Genomic DNA, 16,665 nt, shown 5'->3' with positions numbered 1-16,665 from the left:
AATAATGATGGCTGATAGGCCGCTAGGAATATTCAAATGACTTTGGTATGCTGAGTTGTTAGCAGGGAACGTGACGATAAGTGGCAAGAATGATAGATACAACGCCACCTCTTGAGACGACTGCGCGGAACAAGTACAGGCACGCATGTGTCAGTATCTGGCTAACACTTCGAATCCTTGGGAGCTGTAAGCGGTGGACTCAGGCTATTATCAAATCTCCGTGGTCCGCAAAATTACATCTTCATACGTTATGATTACAAATGTGTGATAATTATGCCAAAAGGAAATCGTTTAAGATCTGTTGCCCTCATCTTATTCATAGCCCTGCCACTGCTCATACACATCTCTGCATATCCAGGGGCCGATATTTGACAGACAATGACACAATCATCGACACCTCCATCGCCGCTTCATCGGGCTCCCAGCAATCCCTCCGCAATGCCGACTATCCCGTCGAGAGGGTGCAGCCCCCGGGCTCTAACTCAAGGTGTTGATCCTCCACCAAACAACAACCCTGCGCCGGATCTCCATGACACTGCCGCATCGTCGTCCGTAGTTGACGAGTCCCTCCAAGCACGTATAGAACGTCTCGGCCGCGAACGCCCTCCGATCTTTACAACCCGCTGGAGCGAGATAATCTTCGTCTTCAGCATCTCCATGTCTCAATTCCTGACAGAATACTTCGTCTCGGGATTCACTGTCATCCTCCCAACACTCATCAGAGAGCTCGATATCCCACAAGCAGCCAGTGTATGGCCAGCGACCGCTTTCTCACTCGTCATCGCCAGCACCTTGCTCGTCTTTGGCCGTCTGGGCGACATGTGGGGAGGATATCCCATCTTCATGTGGGGTCTTGCCTGGCTTCTTGTCTGGAGTATAATAGCCGGGTTCAGCATCAATCCGCTGATGCTCGACTTGTGCCGAGCTCTGCAAGGGCTAGGAGCTGCCGCTTTCTTGCCTACTGGAGTCATGCTTATGGGTTCCTTGTATCGTCCTGGGCCACGAAAGAACCTCGTCTTTGCAGTATATGGCACTTCAGCGGTATTTGGCTTTTTCGGTGGCATTCTCATGGCAGGCATCGTAGGTCAATTCACCCGCTGGGGTTTTTATTTCTGGATCGGCGCTATCCTGACGGCAATTACGCTGTTAACTTCAGTCTTGTCCATTCCGCGTCCTCATTCAAAGGACCAGCCCCCAAGCAAAGTCGGAATGGACTACCCTGGCGCCATCACAATCGTCTCTGGCCTCACCCTAGTCGTGTTTTCCATCTTGCAATCAGCACATGCCCCTGCGGGTTGGAAAACGCCATATATTCCAGTCTGTTTCGCACTTGGTGTCTTGTCACTCCTTGCCGCAGTCAACATCGAAACGCGCGTCGCTGTTCATCCTCTCCTGCCGGCTTCGATCTTCACTACTCCTTGCATGAGCCCTCTCCTTTTGGCCCTCTTTCTGCTCTATGGCACCTGGGGCATCTTTTCTGTATATGGCACGCTCTACTTCCAGAACATCATGTCTGCCAGTCCGTTGCAGGTGGTAGCATGGTATGTGCCTCTCGGTGTTGCAGGCCTCATTTTCAGCATCATAGAGGGCTTTATCTTGCACCTGGTTCCAGGACGTGTGCTTTTGATCATCTCCGGCCTGGGAGCAGTAGGGTCACAGCTTCTCATAGCTCTGATTCCACCCGGGGGAAGTTATTGGGCATGGGTCTTTCCTGCGGTCATCTTCAGCACCATAGGAATTGATCTATCCACGATCTTGATGACCGTTTTCGTGACGACGACTTTTCCTACAGCGCAACAGGGACTGGCTGGCAGTGTCATTAATTCTGTGCTGCAGCTAGGTGTAGCCTTTGTCCTTGCTTTGACAGACATCATCCAATCAGCAACGGTAGATGAGGCAGGATTGGCGAGGAGCTATAAGAACACGTTTTGGTTTGGAGTGGGTGCTGCAACCGTGAGCTTGTTGATTCTGGCAATCTGGGGTAAGGTACCTAAGGCCAGTAGTGATTTGACCGCGGATGAGAGGGCTGAGCTCATGGAAGAGGCAATTGCTGAGCAGCGAAGAAACCAAGACGGCGGGGGCGATACCGTGAGAGATACATGACGCCACATGTCGAGCTCGGCTCACGAGTCGTTAAACAGTGGCCCGTATAGTCTAACAAGGCCTTTAGCCAGCATAGCAGATCATCTGGGATGGCCTTCCAATCATGCAATCAACCAGTCAGTGCCTAAATTCCTTAGCGTCTCGATCCAATTCCAATTCTCTTCCCGTTCGTAGAATTCGTCATCGCTGCTCGTTAAGAGAACCTCATTCTTCCTCCCACCCCATATTGTCCGCAATGCTCCGAGAGCGTCTCTGGTAAACCCCCAAGGCTCGATTTTCCAGAGCTCTTGGAATCTTGTCTCTACCCAGGCACGATTCGCGAGGTCACGAGTTTCCAGACCAGCGATGAAGGCGGGCCACGCTGTTGCTGTGAATAATGCATCTCCAGGGTGCAAATGTGAAAGGTGGGTGATGATTTCGGCTGCTAGAACCTGTAGATCATCTGGCAATACCGTACTGGGCCATAGAGCAAGAATAATGCGTGAGAGATAGACACATACAGCTGTCCGGTGTGCACATGCAATCATAGTCCGATGGAGGAGATCGTCAGCGGGCGAGCGTGGCTGTAAATTGGTGGCCCAGGCAGCTGGGTCGAATGACTTGGCAGCGTGTAAGAGCTGAAGCGCATCGTGCTGTCCTGAATTGATCGAGGCATCAGGAAACATGTAAACGTCGTTAATGTTCAATATTTGAGCCCCTGCCTGTATCAAAGGAAGGAGAGCTGCCGGAAATGATGAGCAATGGTTCCCTTCTGCATCTTGAAGCAGCGACATGGTAGTCATCGATAGCTCACCGCCGCGCGGTAGATAAGAATTCGCGAATGATGAGCCAAGAAGATCATACCTAGTTATTTTAAACCCAAGAGCCATCAATAACTGGGCAGGATGACTTACACCAAGCAATTAGACACCAACCAGCTGCGAAGAGGGCTGAAAACAGTGCCCGTCCCGGAGCCAGATGCTATCATTTTCTCAATGATCATTCTCGCACCGTTGATGTGAGATATCCAGCTGCCTCGCCCAGAGTCAATGAGCTCGAATCCAATGAGTAGAAGTACCGCCGCCAGAATCGCATCAACATTCGCTGAAGCCATGCTTCCGACAGCGGAGTTCAGCAGACAAAGTGCCTGCTGCTTGGCCCTGAGTGCATCATGGAAAGCCTCCGGGTGTGATGTCGTATGGCCAATCGATAGAGAGTCCACAAAACTTTTGCTGCTCTGAGTCGAGGCCATTGTCGTGAAGATGCTTAAAGAACTTGATGGCCGTTGACAAGCGTTTGACATATGCAAAGCCGAGCTAGCGATGATGGCCTGCAATAGCATGGGCTGCTGGTACGCCATCGGAATCAGCTCCCGAAATGGATTATGCTTGGGGATGTCATAGAGAACGAGGTCCTTGCAAACGTCACTTGCGACTTTTGCCAAAGAATATTAGTATGAAGAGCAGCCAAGCGGGCGGAGGCAACCTACAATAATCCAGATATCTCCTCGATCGACAGTCTATATCTTGAACAAGCGGGTCTGTAAGCGAACGAGGAGAATTCGACTCAGAACTTGTGAATGAGGGCTGGCTTGTAGACAAGATACGAGGCCGTGGCGCTTGCAGTGTGGCGGTCGTATCTCCGTTCTGGACCTTGCCAATATTGTCGGATGTAACACCAACCATTTTCCCACGACTTGCCATACCTTTCTCCCATCGCAACAGAACGCCATAGCCCAGACAACTTTGACCCCTACTGGTGCATTTCAGGCACTGCGGAATGGATCGGTCACATTTCAAACGGCCGCGCCTACAGTTGTGGCATGACCCTGGCCTTGCACCCATAGCTTGGATGAGTATGAAAGGGGTGACGCACAGAATAGTGCTACGTAGTACCGCGAAACCCTGCCGTACTGTAGAAAGGGGGTCGTTATGCGCTGCCCTGTGACGAAATGAGGCGCCAGTGAACGGTCAATAGATAAGATAGGCATAGATAAGATAGGTAAGTACCTATGACGCGTTGACTCATGTGGGGCCGACGACCAGGGCAATCCAACTTGACAAGTTCATATATTAAGAATCAAGTCAGTTGCCATAAGTCGAACGGATTAAAGACGTGGTAGATTATACGTCGCCAGAAACTCATTTTATCAAAATCAAACGTGTTCTTAATCTCAGTATTGTGAAATGGCAGATGCGAATTATTTTACTTGTACGCTTGGTGAAGCTACGAGACTGAAGCGAAAAGACGAGAAGGCCAAAACGTGGACGACAGTGGTGGAATTGATTGACGACCAGGCTGAGATGAATCCAGATGCACCGGCTTTGGGATTCGCGACATTTACGCATTTGAAATCTACACAAGGTAAGCAGCAGTCTATATGACAATACCCTGGCTGACATGGGTAGTATTCCGCCATCTCCTCACGTTTCGACACCTCTCAGACACATCAAAGCATGCCGCCCAGATACTTTCGACTCATTTACCGAAGGATCCCAGGTCCTTGAAAATCGGCCTTCTATCGTCTGGTAGCACCGAGTTTGTCTTGACATGGCTTGGTTTGATGCGCCTGGGTTATACTGTTTTGCTTCTTGCGTAAGTCCACTGACCTGAAGGGATGCGCAAACCTGACCATATTGCAGACCTCAATTGGCACCACCAGCGGTTCAGCATCTTTGTGAGACTCTAGACATCAAACATGTTTTCGTCGACAACATCTACGAGTATAGAGCTCGTGGACTCTCAAACGACATCGAGATCATTAGAATCCCTTCATATCGAGATGACTCGCCAACGGACAGCTTGGATCAGACCCGCGGCGTCTCTGAAACAGCGTACATATGCCACACTTCAGGGACATCATCCGGACTGCCCAAGCCAATCCCTCAAACGCAGTTCGGTGTAATGGGGGCGCTGTATAGCTTTCCTGGGAAGAATAAGCCCGCGACCTTCTCCACGACTCCCCTCTATCACGGAGGATTTCCAGATTGTCTGAGAGCCTGGACAAGTGGTGCTTCGATATGGTTCTTCCCCGAAGGCCAGGCTCCCATCACAGGCGCCAATATTATAAGAGCCATAGACTTTGCACGGGCGCATAGCCCAATACCCGTCAAGTACTTTTCATCAGTTCCGTATGTGCTTCAAATGCTCTCCGAAGAGTACGGGGGCGTTGAAGTTCTTCAGACAATGGACCTTGTTGGTGTCGGCGGCGCTGCTCTCCCACCGGCGATAGGCGATAAACTCGTGGATGAAGGCGTGAATCTCCTCTCCCGTATGGGAAGCGCAGAATGCGGGTTTCTGATGTCTTCACATCGGGATTACGCCAAAGACAAAGACTGGCAATTTCTCCGAGCCATTGATGATCCAAAGCTTATCGAATTCGAGCCCTGCGAGAATGACCTCTCAGAACTTGTGGTGAAGCCTGGTTGGCCTTTCTTGATCAAGACAAATCGTGAAGATGGATCATACGCCACTTCTGACCTCTTTGAACCGCATCCATCGATCCCAAACGCGTGGCGGTATCACAGCAGAGCTGATGCGCAAATCGCTCTTGCCAACGGAAAGAAGTTCGATCCTTCGCCTATTGAGGGTAGCATACTTGCTTCTACCAAATTACTGCAGGATGTTCTCATCTTTGGCAGTGGAAGAGATTACGCTGGAGTGCTGTTGTTCCCTTCCTCGAGCGACATCAGTGCAGATGAAGTGATCGATTCAGTATGGCCGCATATCGACATACTGAACTCCGACAGCCAAACCCATACCCGAATCAACAGGACAATGTTGGTAGTTGTCCCTGTCAAAGAGGGGCAGAAGCCCTTGGAAAAGAGCAGTAAGGGAACTATTCTTCGGCGGCAAGCTGAAGAGCGATACTCAGATGAGATAGAGGGTGCTTACGGCAACACATCATCTTCCACGAAGATTCCTGAGGGTGGGCTTCAAAAAGCCGTTCAAGATTGTTTCGAGCAAGTCCTCGGCCGGCAAGTTGAACCAGATCAAGATCTGTATCGCCAGGGCGTCGACTCGATCTCTTGCATACAAATCCGAAAGCTGCTCGAACAGACTTGTCTATCATCTGAGGATGGCCGGCTTCCTCTGAACGTTATCTACGATCAGGGCACCGTCAATTCACTCATTGAGTATCTGGAAAGAGCGAATTCAGGCGACAACGAGCTGAACGTCGACCCCAATGAGTCAGATCTCAACCTCATGCAAGCTCTCGCTGAGAAGTACAGCAATTTTGATCCAGCCTCGCATGATACTAGCAGTATGGTAGGGTCAGGTGTATCTTCTTCAACCAGTGGTGTCAAAACTCAAGCACGGCAAAATCGCAAAGCCTTGGAAGAAAAGAAAAGCTTGGCGCAGATGGCCATGAAAATCGTTCAAGATCCCAATCATCGCCCCACGCGTGTGGTACTAACCGGTGCGACTGGGTTCCTTGGGGCGCATACCCTTCATCTTCTTCGAGAAGATTCAAAGGTTGAGAGGATTTACTGTTTTCTTCGAGCTGACGGTCCATTTGCTGCTCAGAAACGAGTCTCTGACACTCTCTTCCAACGAGTTCTGCCACCTCTAGAACCACACCAGGATAAAGTCGTCTGTCTTCCGTGCGATTTGACACAAAAGGATCTTGGACTCTCAGAAGAGCAGCTTCGGGAAATTTCGATGAGTACTACGAAGGTCATTCACTCAGCTTGGGCGGTCAACTTTAGTCTTCGACTAAACTCCTTCGAGGATGAGATTTCGAGTACGAAAAACTTGATCAACCTCGCTGAAGAGGCTGGTGCACAGTTCATCTTCGTCAGCTCCATCGCAGCAGTTAGCGACTCTACCGCTCAACCAGTTCCCGAGATGCTCTCCCATGATCCTAAGGAGGCTTCACCACTAGGCTACTCACGCTCCAAGTGGGTAGCCGAACAGGTTTGTGATGCAGCGAACAAGAAACAAGACTCTCCCCTAGCGTCGATTGTTCGAGTTGGTCAACTTTGCAGCAATGAATCTGGAGTCTGGAATACCACTGAGGCATATCCGTTATTGCTTTCAACATCCAAGATCACAGGATGTCTACCCGATCTCCCAAATGAAGTGCTCAATTGGCTTCCTGTCGAGCAAGCTGCTCAAGCTGTGATCGAAATTGCATTCACGCACTCCAAAGGTTTGAATACACCTGTCTACCATGTATTGAACCCGCATATCACACCGTCATGGAAAGACATGCTGGACTGGCTGGCTGCTAGTAACGAGGGTCCCGAGTTTGAGATCGTCTCATCATCTGAGTGGCTTGAGCGCTTGGAGAAGGCTTTGGGCGACGAGAATGATCATCCGTCACAGGCTCTTCTAGGTCTTTGGAAGCGGTCATATTCCAGGGGCGATATGAATGAAAATGCAGTGGACGATCAGGAGAGTTCTGTATTCGAGGTCGCTCAAACACAGAAGGTCTCTGTTTCAATACGGGACGTCGAGCCACTGAGTCGCGAGCGAGTAATCAAGACTTGGAAATGGGTGAACGAGAATATTAAGGGCTGAGTGCTCCTTGGTAATTTAGAATGCTAGATAGTAGAATAGAATAGCGGCAATGAATAGGTCATATTCCATATCTGAAGATTTTGATGTAGGCAGACAGGGCATCCTGGCCATCCCTCAAGCAGCAAGAAAACTCTCGACGTTAAACCGAGGTGCCAGAAATACCTGATCTAAGATCTACTAAAGCTACTCCAAATTATCTTAACTTTACCTAAGTCTTTTTGTCACTTAGGAGAGACGTCTTGACCATTGTCCTCAAAGTGGGGGCGCCCGGCGAGTTATCAGACTTGTGATTCGCCACTTACCTTGCTCCCCCCATCTCGCCAGTCACGATGGTGGAAAGTCTCCGACGATGATATTGCCGTCCACGATGCGCTCGAACACTTCTTCCACTTCGAACTGTCAAGTAATTTCCTTTAAAATCTCACCGATCTCAATCTCTCCGCAATGACACTAACTTCCGTCACCAAGTCGAATATTCCGAGCCCCGCTCGGCGGTCAGCCTGCGATTGTTGTCGTACGTCATAGCTCCCATGCTGTACTGGTATCGAAGCCTAACAGGTCTAGGGCAAAGAAAGTCAAGATGTGACGGTGGAAAGCCTTCATGTCGAAGATGCTCTGGTTTAGGCCTTGACTGTCACTACTCAGTCAAGAAGCAAATGGGCAGACCTGCAAAACGTCGACAAGCTTTGGCGGCAGCGCTCCCTAGTCCAGCTGTTCAAGATGACACGCCCTTCCTATCCCTCTTATCACCTCAATCAATGATTGAAACGCTCAATCAGGTTGACGTGAATGTCTGTGTAGATCCAAGTCTCATGCCTGACCTGAACTCTGAGATACTTAGCGGACTTCAACTTGAGCTGGGAAAAGGCACCGACTGCTCATGTCCAACATCAGACGTCTTATCAGGCTCCGCTGCCGCTCCAGCCCTCGACTCCCCAGCTTCAAATTCTGTCTCGGTAGCTACGTTGTTGCCCATATCGCAAACATCGTCACGGTCATGTTCTTGTCTGGCAACTTTCTATCTCACAGTAGATGATCTCTGCAAAAACGAAAGACTCTCCTTTCCGTCAGGTCTTCCTTTTCTTCGCAAAACGATCTCAACAGCCAGTCAAATCGCTCATTGTCAGATCTGTCCAACTAGCCACCTCTCTGCCATGCAGAATATCCAACTTCTGGGAACTCTCCTCATGTCAGTGGGCCAGCAGTACGGCGTCATTCTGGAGTCCATAGACAAAGAGGCCAAGGTATCCATGGAGAAAAATGAAATGAAACGTCTGCAGTTCAGCGAAGTCGGTGTTGAGTATTCTGCAGAGGCTCCAAGTTATAACCTGGAATTAGACCCTGCAGCATGGGCGGATTTGGCTAAAAAGGCTGTTAAGGCTGAGGTTTACGGGAACGGGAGAGAAGAAGAGTGTTTGTGGAGTGTTTTGAACTATCTCGAAAAACGGCAGTCCCAGTGGCATGCCGTGCCGCCCCATCGAGATTGTCCTCATCAGTACCAACAGTCTGATGAGGAGCCATTTTGCATAAAGATACTTCACAAGGCTAAAGAGTCAATAGAGGCTCTTAAGTGGAAGTGTCGTGAGATCTATGGTCCGGGAAGACATGATGTTGGTACGATTTCCCTTCTGTGAAGCGAATCGCCTACCTAGATGCATTGGTCTTACTACGGCCATTTCACCTTAGTTAATAAAAGGTCCCTGGAAAACCTCATTGTTGATCTCTCTTCGATGCAGTTCGCTGACCGTTACAGGAGAACAGTGAATACTAAGAGTAAAGGACTAGCAGGCATTACAAGGATGCATACTTCTACCTGAATCAGATTTTCATTATCAAAGGTTAATATATTATCCACAAAGTGCATAGAAAGTCCATAGTCTGGTTGGAAGCATTTGATCTGGATCCCTCCAGCTCATTTTCCGTAACCTGTAAACATGATGGTTGATGAGTCTCACATCATCATACGGGGCGCTAAGATTCCTTCGTCAGAAAGTCGACCCTTGGGATCTAGTATCAACTCCCTATAGGCCATGTATAGACCAATTATAGTGCCAGAAACTCTCCATCCAGCAGACAAAAGTATCCGCTTATCTCTCCTTGAGGACTAGAGCATATACAGCTTCCCTTCTTCATCTCCTCTGCCTTTTCCACACAATATGTCTTCATCTTGAGCTCAAGTATTTTTTCTGGCGATGCCTCACTTGGTCAGCACACATTGCATCGAGCCTCATTTCCTTCGCAATGTCCTTGATGTTCTGATTATTGGGACAGGGACAGCTGGTCTCTCTGCGGCCTTGGCCCTTGGCCGTGCGCAAAGGAGTGCCATCGTTTTCGATGGCGCCGAGCACAGGAATAACCTTCATGGGATTGCAAGTCAGGCAATCTCAAAATCGATCCAGGACGAGACGATAGCTGAGATCAAAGCCAAGTTCAAGACCATCATGCTTAGCCTCGCGACAGCCGCGTCTATTCGTGAGAAAGGCATGACTTTCGAAGTCGAAGACGTTACAGGTCGACGTTGGAAGGGAAGAAAGGTGATATTGGCTATGAGCAGCCGTGATGTTCTTCCAGATATCCCAGGATATGAAGAAGCTTGGGGGAAGCATATGTAAGCCCTCTTTTGACTACGATACATCGAATCCTGACTCGTTGGACAGTTTCGATGTATCACAATGCCTCGATGTTAGTAACAAAGCGACTTCCCGCGCTGCTGTGCTCATCACATCCGACTCTTCAAGTTCTATTGAGGCGGCGGTGTTGTCAGCTCATCTCGCCCACCAGTTCAGTCCCGATATAACATTCCTGACTAACGGCCTTTTTCATGTCGAGCATCATCCTCAAATCATAGCGACCAAGAATTGTGGCTTCAAATTAGACAACAGACCCATCAGATCATTGCAACATCTGGAAACCTCGGTGGCTATCCAGTTCGCTGATGGGGCAGAATCAGTGTATGGCTTGATATCGCATAAGCCCAGAAAGGTTCTTGGCGGGCCTTTTTCAGAACAATTAGATCTGGAGATGACATCTGAAGGGAGGATTTTGGTGGGAAATGAGTTCCAAGAGACAAGCACACGCGGTGTTTACGCAGTTGGTGACAGTGCCAGCTTTCTCAAAGAAGGGAGTGCTGGAGCCAGCGCTGGATGGCTGGCTGGGGTTGGTGCAAACTTGCAAATTGCGGAGGATGATATGAGTACGTAGTTTACATTTGTTCCGAATATAGGATGGAAATAATTAAAGAAGTCGCCGATTCTTCCAAGTGGTGCATGATGACCCTTGTTGATTGCGGTTTGACACAACGATCCCTGTCATCGGGGACTAGATTCTGGTCGCCGACCATATGTATACAACATACCTTGTATCATAGCCGAGGTCAAATATTGGTATGGTTCTGCTTCTTGAAGTATTAGACACCGACATGCATGTTTGATGGACAGAAATGCTAGATCAAGCAATTGGTAGGTACTGCGTTTGGTTGATGGCAGTTTAGGGTAATTCGGCAACCAAGGGCGTTGCATTGTATCATGCTACCCTTCCGCTGTGTGTAGAATAGACTTGAGACTTTCGGGAAGATTAGCTATTATCAGTTAGTTTCTGATAAGTTTAGGCTACATCACCTATTGACATACCAGTCATTTCATGGGAGCTTCGTCACCTAAATTTTGTCTCAAGCTATGAAGCTCGCATCACGATTAAGTTCTGGTGTCTCGGGAGGCAGAAGCAGGACCCGTTTCGATATTCATTGGCGTAACATGTCTATGATAGTCGAAGCCCATATAATTCCCAATCATGCTATCATTCTTCAACTGTTTCAGCTTCATGACCGGAAGTCGCCGTTCCAAAGAGCGGAGTTGGGCCATCGGGCTCTAATTTCGGACCATCGGCGGCAATCACTTTATCCCTGAATCACGCAATTGAGACTTATCCTCGGCTGGTTAGTTCCCGCCCCGGATAAACCATAGCCCGCCCTTTTCACACCCCAGAAGAGCAAAGCGCTATACGCTAGTGGGTACGTACAGTACGTCACTCCAATTGTACTTTTTCTGGCGTGTTCACTCTTCAGCTTGAGCTTTTTCTCGCATTCGACTTCACTCTCCCTTTTGAAGGAAAACACAAAAACTCAAAATGCTTTCAAGTCGCGTGACACTGGCAGTTCGATCTGCGGCCTTTGGCCAGTCTCGAAGGGGTCTCGCTACCGCTGCGGCCGTGACATCTGCGAGCCGAAGTCACAAGGTCGTCGTTATTGGAGGAGGCTCTGCTGGTCTCGCGATCAGCCATCAACTTCTCCGGAGCGGCCGATTCGCCAGTGAGGATATCGCTGTTGTCGATCCCGCTCAGTGGCACCACTATCAGCCTGGATGGACACTCGTCGGTGCCGGGCTTAAGACGAAGGAGGAGTTGAAGATGTCTATGCCTGAGCTCATCGACCCCAAGCTCAAGTTCTACAACGTTAGCGTTGATGCCCTCACTCCTGAGGACAACAGCATCACTCTTGGAACTGGCGACAAGGTCAACTATGAGCACCTCGTTGTTGCACCCGGCATCAAGATCAACTACGACAGCATCAAGGGCCTTCCCGAAGCTCTCGCTGAGCGCAACGGTCCTGTCTCTTCCATCTACGGCTACGACTACTGCGATAAGGTCTTCCCCAACATCCAGCGCCTCCAGAAGGGTAACGCCATCTTCACCCAACCCGCCGGCGTCATCAAGTGCGCCGGTGCTCCCCAGAAGTCCATGTGGCTTGCCCTCGACCACTGGAAGCAGACTGGTCTCTATGACCCCAAGAACCCCTCCGCCTCTCCTATCAAGATCACCTTCGCCACCGGCCTTCCCGTCATGTTTGGTGTCCCCAAGTACAGCGCCGAGCTCGAGAAGATGCGACAAGAGCGTGGTGTTGAGGGTCTTTTCCAGCATGATCTTGTTGCTATTGAGGGCAACAACGCTGTCTTTGCCCATGGCCAGGACAAGGTTACCAAGCCGTTTGAATTCCTGCACGTCGTTCCCAAGATGGGACCTCATGCTTTCGTCAAGAAGAGCGCTCTCGCCAACGAGGCTGGCTACGTTGATGTCAACGACAACACGCTCCGCCACAACAAGTTCGCCAACGTCTGGTCTGCTGGTGATGCTTCAAGCCTTCCTACCTCCAAGACCGCCGCAGCCGTCACCTCCGAGGCGCCCGTTCTTGTCAGTAACCTACTGCGCGCCATCGATGGCCAAGAGCCCGAGCCAGCCTATGATGGCTACACCTCATGCCCTCTCCTCACAGAATACGGCAAGGTGATGCTTGCTGAGTTTAAGTACGGTGGCGTTCCCAAGGAGACTTTCGGAGAGATTCTCGGCATTGACCAAGCCGTTCCCCGCCGCTCATTCTACCACCTGAAGAAGGACTTCTTCCCCTGGGTTTACAAGAACTACATGGTCAAGGGAACATGGGGAGGACCTAAGGGCTGGATTAAATAGATAAAAGTTTTGGACTTGCCGTGTATGTTAGACTTGTACCATCGGGGAGATTGTATACCCACGGAGAGACTGGAATAAAAGTTGCAAAATAATGACCCCAAGGACGCATGGCTTTGCCGCCGTGATGCCGGTTTATCTGCTTTTTGGCTAATCAACAGAGGCGGTGGCTGATAGCTCTCGGCCAAATCGGAGAGAAGCTCAACTTTCGAGATAGGGCGACATTCTCATTTGGGAACACTCATCCGTATTCCCAACGGTGCGCACTCGATATAAACTCCCTCCTCTCCAGCATAAACAAACATTTAGGCTGCCGTTGTACACAGTATTCTCCTGGCTCCCAGTCGCCCAGCTTCCCCAAACCGTGGATGCCTTACAACCACTCACTACACGATGCCGCAAGTCTCAAATCCTCCCCATGGACCGGAAGGTCAGGTTTCTACCTCGACGGCAAAGCGGTCAAAATCCTCCACGAAATCGAATGCTTGAACCACAATATCTGCCTCACCAGACGTCAACAAGACGTCAACACACGCGTCTCGGAAAAAATACACTTCTACAGGATGAAAGCCAAACTCGGCTGGTTCGGGCAGCTACGTCGCCGATTAAATGAGCAGCTAGACTACCAGAAACTACGCGAGCGCCAGATTGACCAGATACGCACCAAATTCCTAATAATTCAGATTCTATTGGATAGGGAGGTGATAGCAAGAAGAGAGGCGAGGCTGGCGCAGCTTCAGACAGATTTTGAAGCGAGGATTCAGTAGAAGAGCAAGAAGGATGAGCAGGATCACCGGGATTGGCTTGGCGATGTGAAGAGACGGAGAGATGTGAAGAATAGTTGGAAGATGGAGCAGAAAAAGAGGGACAAGGAAAGGTGGGAGGGGAAGTGGCAGGAGCTTTATTGAGCAAGGGAGTGAAGACAAAGGTTTCGAGGGGACATCCCGAGTTATGGGGCTCTTTGCTTCTATATCGGAATCTTCATGGTTGCAGCTTTGGTGGTTTGCATGCTTTGGACGAATTGTTGCTTTTGGAGATTGTTTGATGTTTGTCGACAGACACGGGAAGCATGACATCCCGACGAGATTTTGGAGATTTGATATGGTACGTCTGGGAAACAACTAATTGCTTGGATTTAATATTTTTCCATTCTTGAATTTTTCTTGTTTTTATATTTTATTTCTTTAGTTTTCTTCGCCTCATTTTGCATGGCCATCTTTGGCATTTGATTCTATCAACAGTGGCATATATGGTTTGGGGGAACACATTCATTAGCGATATTCATTACGGCATCAAAGGACGATGAGAAATCTCGTTATCCCTTATACTCTCATGCGAGTAGGATATATCGCCGATACTACTTCTACGATAACGGCTCAAGCCTGGGGTTTGTTTGAGTTGGCTTCATAATGTTTAATATCTTATATCAGTATTAGATCGCACAAATCACGAACCCTTTTATCACTTGAGTTCCTCACAACGAGTCGCCACTCTACGTGCTGAAGCTCAGCACGACACGAACAGAAATCTCTCTGATACCGAAAAGACGCCTGTTCGTCGCCACTTGATTCCCTTGCACATATGGCATCACGTTGGCATACTAACACGTGGCGAGTTCTCCCTCTTCAACCCTCCACTTGGCCAATGATATAAAGAGGAGGCCAGAGGTAAATGGAGTGTTTCATACCTTGTTGGATAAACCTTATAAGACCTGAGCGAAATACATCAAACACTGTGGCCAAGAATAAGTCTGCTAGAGGAGGAATCGTAATCTTTAAGGTTAGACTTTAGGCAGGTCACACAGGCAATAGGAACACGGTAACAGCCAAATATGATAGGCTTTCACACTCTGCGCAGTGAGGGGCACGCGTAGCTCAAACGGAATAACAAACTTTGGGTAGGGCTTGTAGAAGAAACACAAACTCGTTCGACTTCTTTAAGAACCTGAAAAGCCCAAAAAGCTCACTGCTTTCCCTCACTACTAAATATTTCCTGAGGTTTCAGAATCATTTACTCAATATGGATTTTATTGACTACTATAAAATCTTGCAGTTGACTCCAACAGCAAATACAGATGAGATCAAGACGGCTTATCGACAACTGGCCAAGACGACACACCCAGATAAGAATCGCGAGGATAAACAAGCCACTTCCAATTTTCAAAGGGTTAGTGACTTTTCAATTACCCAGTGTGTATACTAACTAGCTGGAAGCTCAACGACGCATACTCTACACTATCAGACACGGAAAAGCGTCGAGTTTACGATTTGGAGTACGAACGGCAAAGAAGATTAAATCAGCCTCGTTTTTATACTATAGGGAGAACAAGCGAACCCACGAATAAGAATGCTGCACCCTTTCCCTGGTTCAGTGCAACGTTCTACGCGGAACCTCCCCCATTCAACCCCGAACCAATGCGATTATTCGTTAAAATACGGGAATCGGAGGATTTCATTCGGCAGTTCAAATCTTGCGTATCAAGCACCGGCAAAGAAGTGAGACGCCAAAAGCGAACGATACAAAAGAAAGAAGAAGCTGTACGAGCTCTCAAAGAAGATATCTTGAAACACGAGACCGAAAAGACGAGGAAATATGCTCACGGGGGTGGACCGTCAAATTTAAACCGTATTAAAGAAAGCTCTCAGATTCAGGCGAAAACGGGACGTAAGGCTGAAATGGAAGCTGAGCTAAAGGAGGAAGAAGAAAAGCTGGTAAGCCTCGAAAGGCAGCTTCTGGATTTTAGCCGTCGACTCTCATATTGGGAAAAGGAGAGGGATGCTTTGGGTCCCAAATTTGAGATTGCATGCGAATCTGATCCACTGAGTTCCGAAAGGTGGCCGTTCAATACCGTGCGGCGTAGAACGAAAAAGAAGAAACAAGCTTCTCCGGATGTACAGCCTGGTACGAGAGAGGAGTTCGAAGAAGCGGAGAGGCGTCGTCGAGAAAGAAAAGGGGAGAGTAGCCAAGAAGCACATACAAGCTTCCAGGGAGAGAGTGCAGCACAAAGTAGCAACACGGTGTCGGGAAAGTAGAAGTGCCTAGGGGCTCTGGAAAGACGTGCTCTGATGTGGGATGCGGGATCGAGCTCAAGGCTCTGGAACTCTAGACGCATTCGAAGCTGCTAAGCGGAAAGAGATGGTGTGATAGATCAATACTAGTGGTTCTGATGTATGCGGACGCGTCGTACCACCTGGGTAATAGCTAGAGCCAAATTTGTGTATCAGGAACCTCAGGATTTTATTTAACTCCAGATTATATGCAGAAAGTCTCGATCAATAAAATATGTACATAAAACACCCCGTTTCCCTTCAATGCCTATGCAAGAGAAACTTTGGCCCCGGCAAGCTCTTAGGCCCAAGGAAGGGAGAGTTGTCAAGGAACGCGTATCTCATAGTAACTACAAGAGAACACCCACGGCAATGAAGACCATTGTGAGGGACCCCAGAATACCACGTTCGTAGCGCCCAGCTTCCGCAACTACAACTTCCGGCACTGTGGAGCCATTACCGCTGGCTCCAGAAGAAGACTGTGAAGGCACCGCATGGGGCTGTGCGTGCCCAGGATATGTATTCTTCCCTTCACTCGGTTGATGCTGGTTGGGGG

The 16,665-nt window shown here is 49.1% G+C and overlaps 8 protein-coding genes across 9 annotated transcripts in view; 6 read left to right on the top strand and 2 right to left on the bottom strand.

The window, feature by feature from the left end:
• Window positions 1-179: 179 nt before the first annotated feature.
• On the bottom strand, window positions 180-4,031 carry FOIG_08665 (uncharacterized protein). Of its 2 annotated transcripts, XM_031208725.1 has the most exons (4): window positions 3,572-4,031; window positions 2,997-3,516; window positions 1,991-2,946; window positions 180-1,945 (listed from the first exon to the last, which is right to left on the bottom strand). In XM_031208725.1, exons 1-3 carry the CDS (start codon window positions 3,924-3,926, stop codon window positions 2,205-2,207), a joined length of 1,617 nt encoding a protein of 538 aa, XP_031061731.1. In that variant the 5' UTR covers window positions 3,927-4,031; the 3' UTR covers window positions 180-1,945; window positions 1,991-2,204. The 2 variants fall into 2 exon arrangements, with proteins under 2 accessions (XP_031061731.1, XP_031061730.1); XM_031208724.1 differs by having other exon boundaries at window positions 180-2,946.
• On the top strand, window positions 439-2,103 carry FOIG_08666 (uncharacterized protein; the record flags this gene model as incomplete). The annotated part of the gene is made up of 1 exon (XM_031208726.1): window positions 439-2,103. One exon carries the CDS (start codon window positions 439-441, stop codon window positions 2,101-2,103), a length of 1,665 nt encoding a protein of 554 aa, XP_031061732.1.
• A 237-nt stretch (window positions 4,032-4,268) lies between the features above and the next one.
• FOIG_08664 (uncharacterized protein) lies at window positions 4,269-7,681 on the top strand (the record flags this gene model as incomplete). Its single annotated transcript, XM_031208723.1, has 3 exons — window positions 4,269-4,446; window positions 4,491-4,677; window positions 4,725-7,681. The coding sequence occupies 3 exons, from the start codon at window positions 4,269-4,271 to the stop codon at window positions 7,603-7,605; spliced, it is 3,246 nt and encodes a 1,081-aa protein (XP_031061729.1). The 3' UTR covers window positions 7,606-7,681.
• A 1,033-nt stretch (window positions 7,682-8,714) lies between these two features.
• FOIG_08663 (uncharacterized protein) lies at window positions 8,715-9,308 on the top strand. Its single transcript, XM_031208722.1, has one exon. It carries the CDS (start codon window positions 8,760-8,762, stop codon window positions 9,237-9,239), a length of 480 nt encoding a protein of 159 aa, XP_031061728.1. The 5' UTR covers window positions 8,715-8,759; the 3' UTR covers window positions 9,240-9,308.
• A 489-nt stretch (window positions 9,309-9,797) lies between these two features.
• Window positions 9,798-10,941, top strand: FOIG_08662 (uncharacterized protein; the record flags this gene model as incomplete). Its single annotated transcript, XM_031208721.1, has 2 exons — window positions 9,798-10,213; window positions 10,263-10,941. 2 exons carry the CDS (start codon window positions 9,798-9,800, stop codon window positions 10,804-10,806), a joined length of 960 nt encoding a protein of 319 aa, XP_031061727.1. The 3' UTR covers window positions 10,807-10,941.
• A 700-nt stretch (window positions 10,942-11,641) lies between these two features.
• Window positions 11,642-14,604, top strand: FOIG_08661 (uncharacterized protein). The gene has a single exon (XM_031208720.1). It carries the CDS (start codon window positions 11,731-11,733, stop codon window positions 13,063-13,065), a length of 1,335 nt encoding a protein of 444 aa, XP_031061726.1. The 5' UTR covers window positions 11,642-11,730; the 3' UTR covers window positions 13,066-14,604.
• Window positions 14,605-15,081: 477 nt separating this feature from the next.
• Window positions 15,082-16,094, top strand: FOIG_08660 (molecular chaperone DnaJ; the record flags this gene model as incomplete). The annotated part of the gene is made up of 2 exons (XM_031208719.1): window positions 15,082-15,228; window positions 15,276-16,094. 2 exons carry the CDS (start codon window positions 15,082-15,084, stop codon window positions 16,092-16,094), a joined length of 966 nt encoding a protein of 321 aa, XP_031061725.1.
• Window positions 16,095-16,539: 445 nt separating this feature from the next.
• FOIG_08659 (uncharacterized protein) overlaps window positions 16,540-16,665 on the bottom strand; it is a gene marked incomplete at both ends in the record, with an annotated part of 2,813 nt that continues 2,687 nt past the window's right edge. Inside the window, one exon of the mRNA XM_031208718.1 lies at window positions 16,540-16,665. Coding sequence (XP_031061724.1) covers window positions 16,540-16,665 — 126 coding nt within the window.

This window comes from Fusarium odoratissimum (assembly GCF_000260195.1).
Source record: "Fusarium odoratissimum NRRL 54006 unplaced genomic scaffold supercont1.13, whole genome shotgun sequence".
Classification (NCBI taxonomy): Eukaryota; Fungi; Ascomycota; class Sordariomycetes; order Hypocreales; family Nectriaceae; genus Fusarium; species Fusarium odoratissimum.
The sequence above is the reverse complement of the archived record's forward strand: the minus strand, read 5'-3'. Positions and strand labels throughout refer to the sequence as shown.

What these genes read in the sequence shown, in the direction of transcription:
- FOIG_08661 (XM_031208720.1), top strand. Translation starts at nt 11,731, where the DNA reads ATGCTTTCAAGTCGCGTGACACTGGCAGTTCGATCTGCGGCCTTTGGC.
- FOIG_08663 (XM_031208722.1), top strand. Translation starts at nt 8,760, where the DNA reads ATGCAGAATATCCAACTTCTGGGAACTCTCCTCATGTCAGTGGGCCAG.
- FOIG_08665 (XM_031208724.1), bottom strand. Translation starts at nt 3,926, where the DNA reads ATGGGTGCAAGGCCAGGGTCATGCCACAACTGTAGGCGCGGCCGTTTG. An exon ending in GAGGAGATATCTGGATTATT is followed by an intron (nt 3,517 to 3,571) that starts GTAGGTTGCCTC and finishes CTTTGGCAAAAG; the next exon opens with TCGCAAGTGACGTTTGCAAG. An exon ending in TTGGTGTCTAATTGCTTGGT is followed by an intron (nt 2,947 to 2,996) that starts GTAAGTCATCCT and finishes TAAAATAACTAG; the next exon opens with GTATGATCTTCTTGGCTCAT.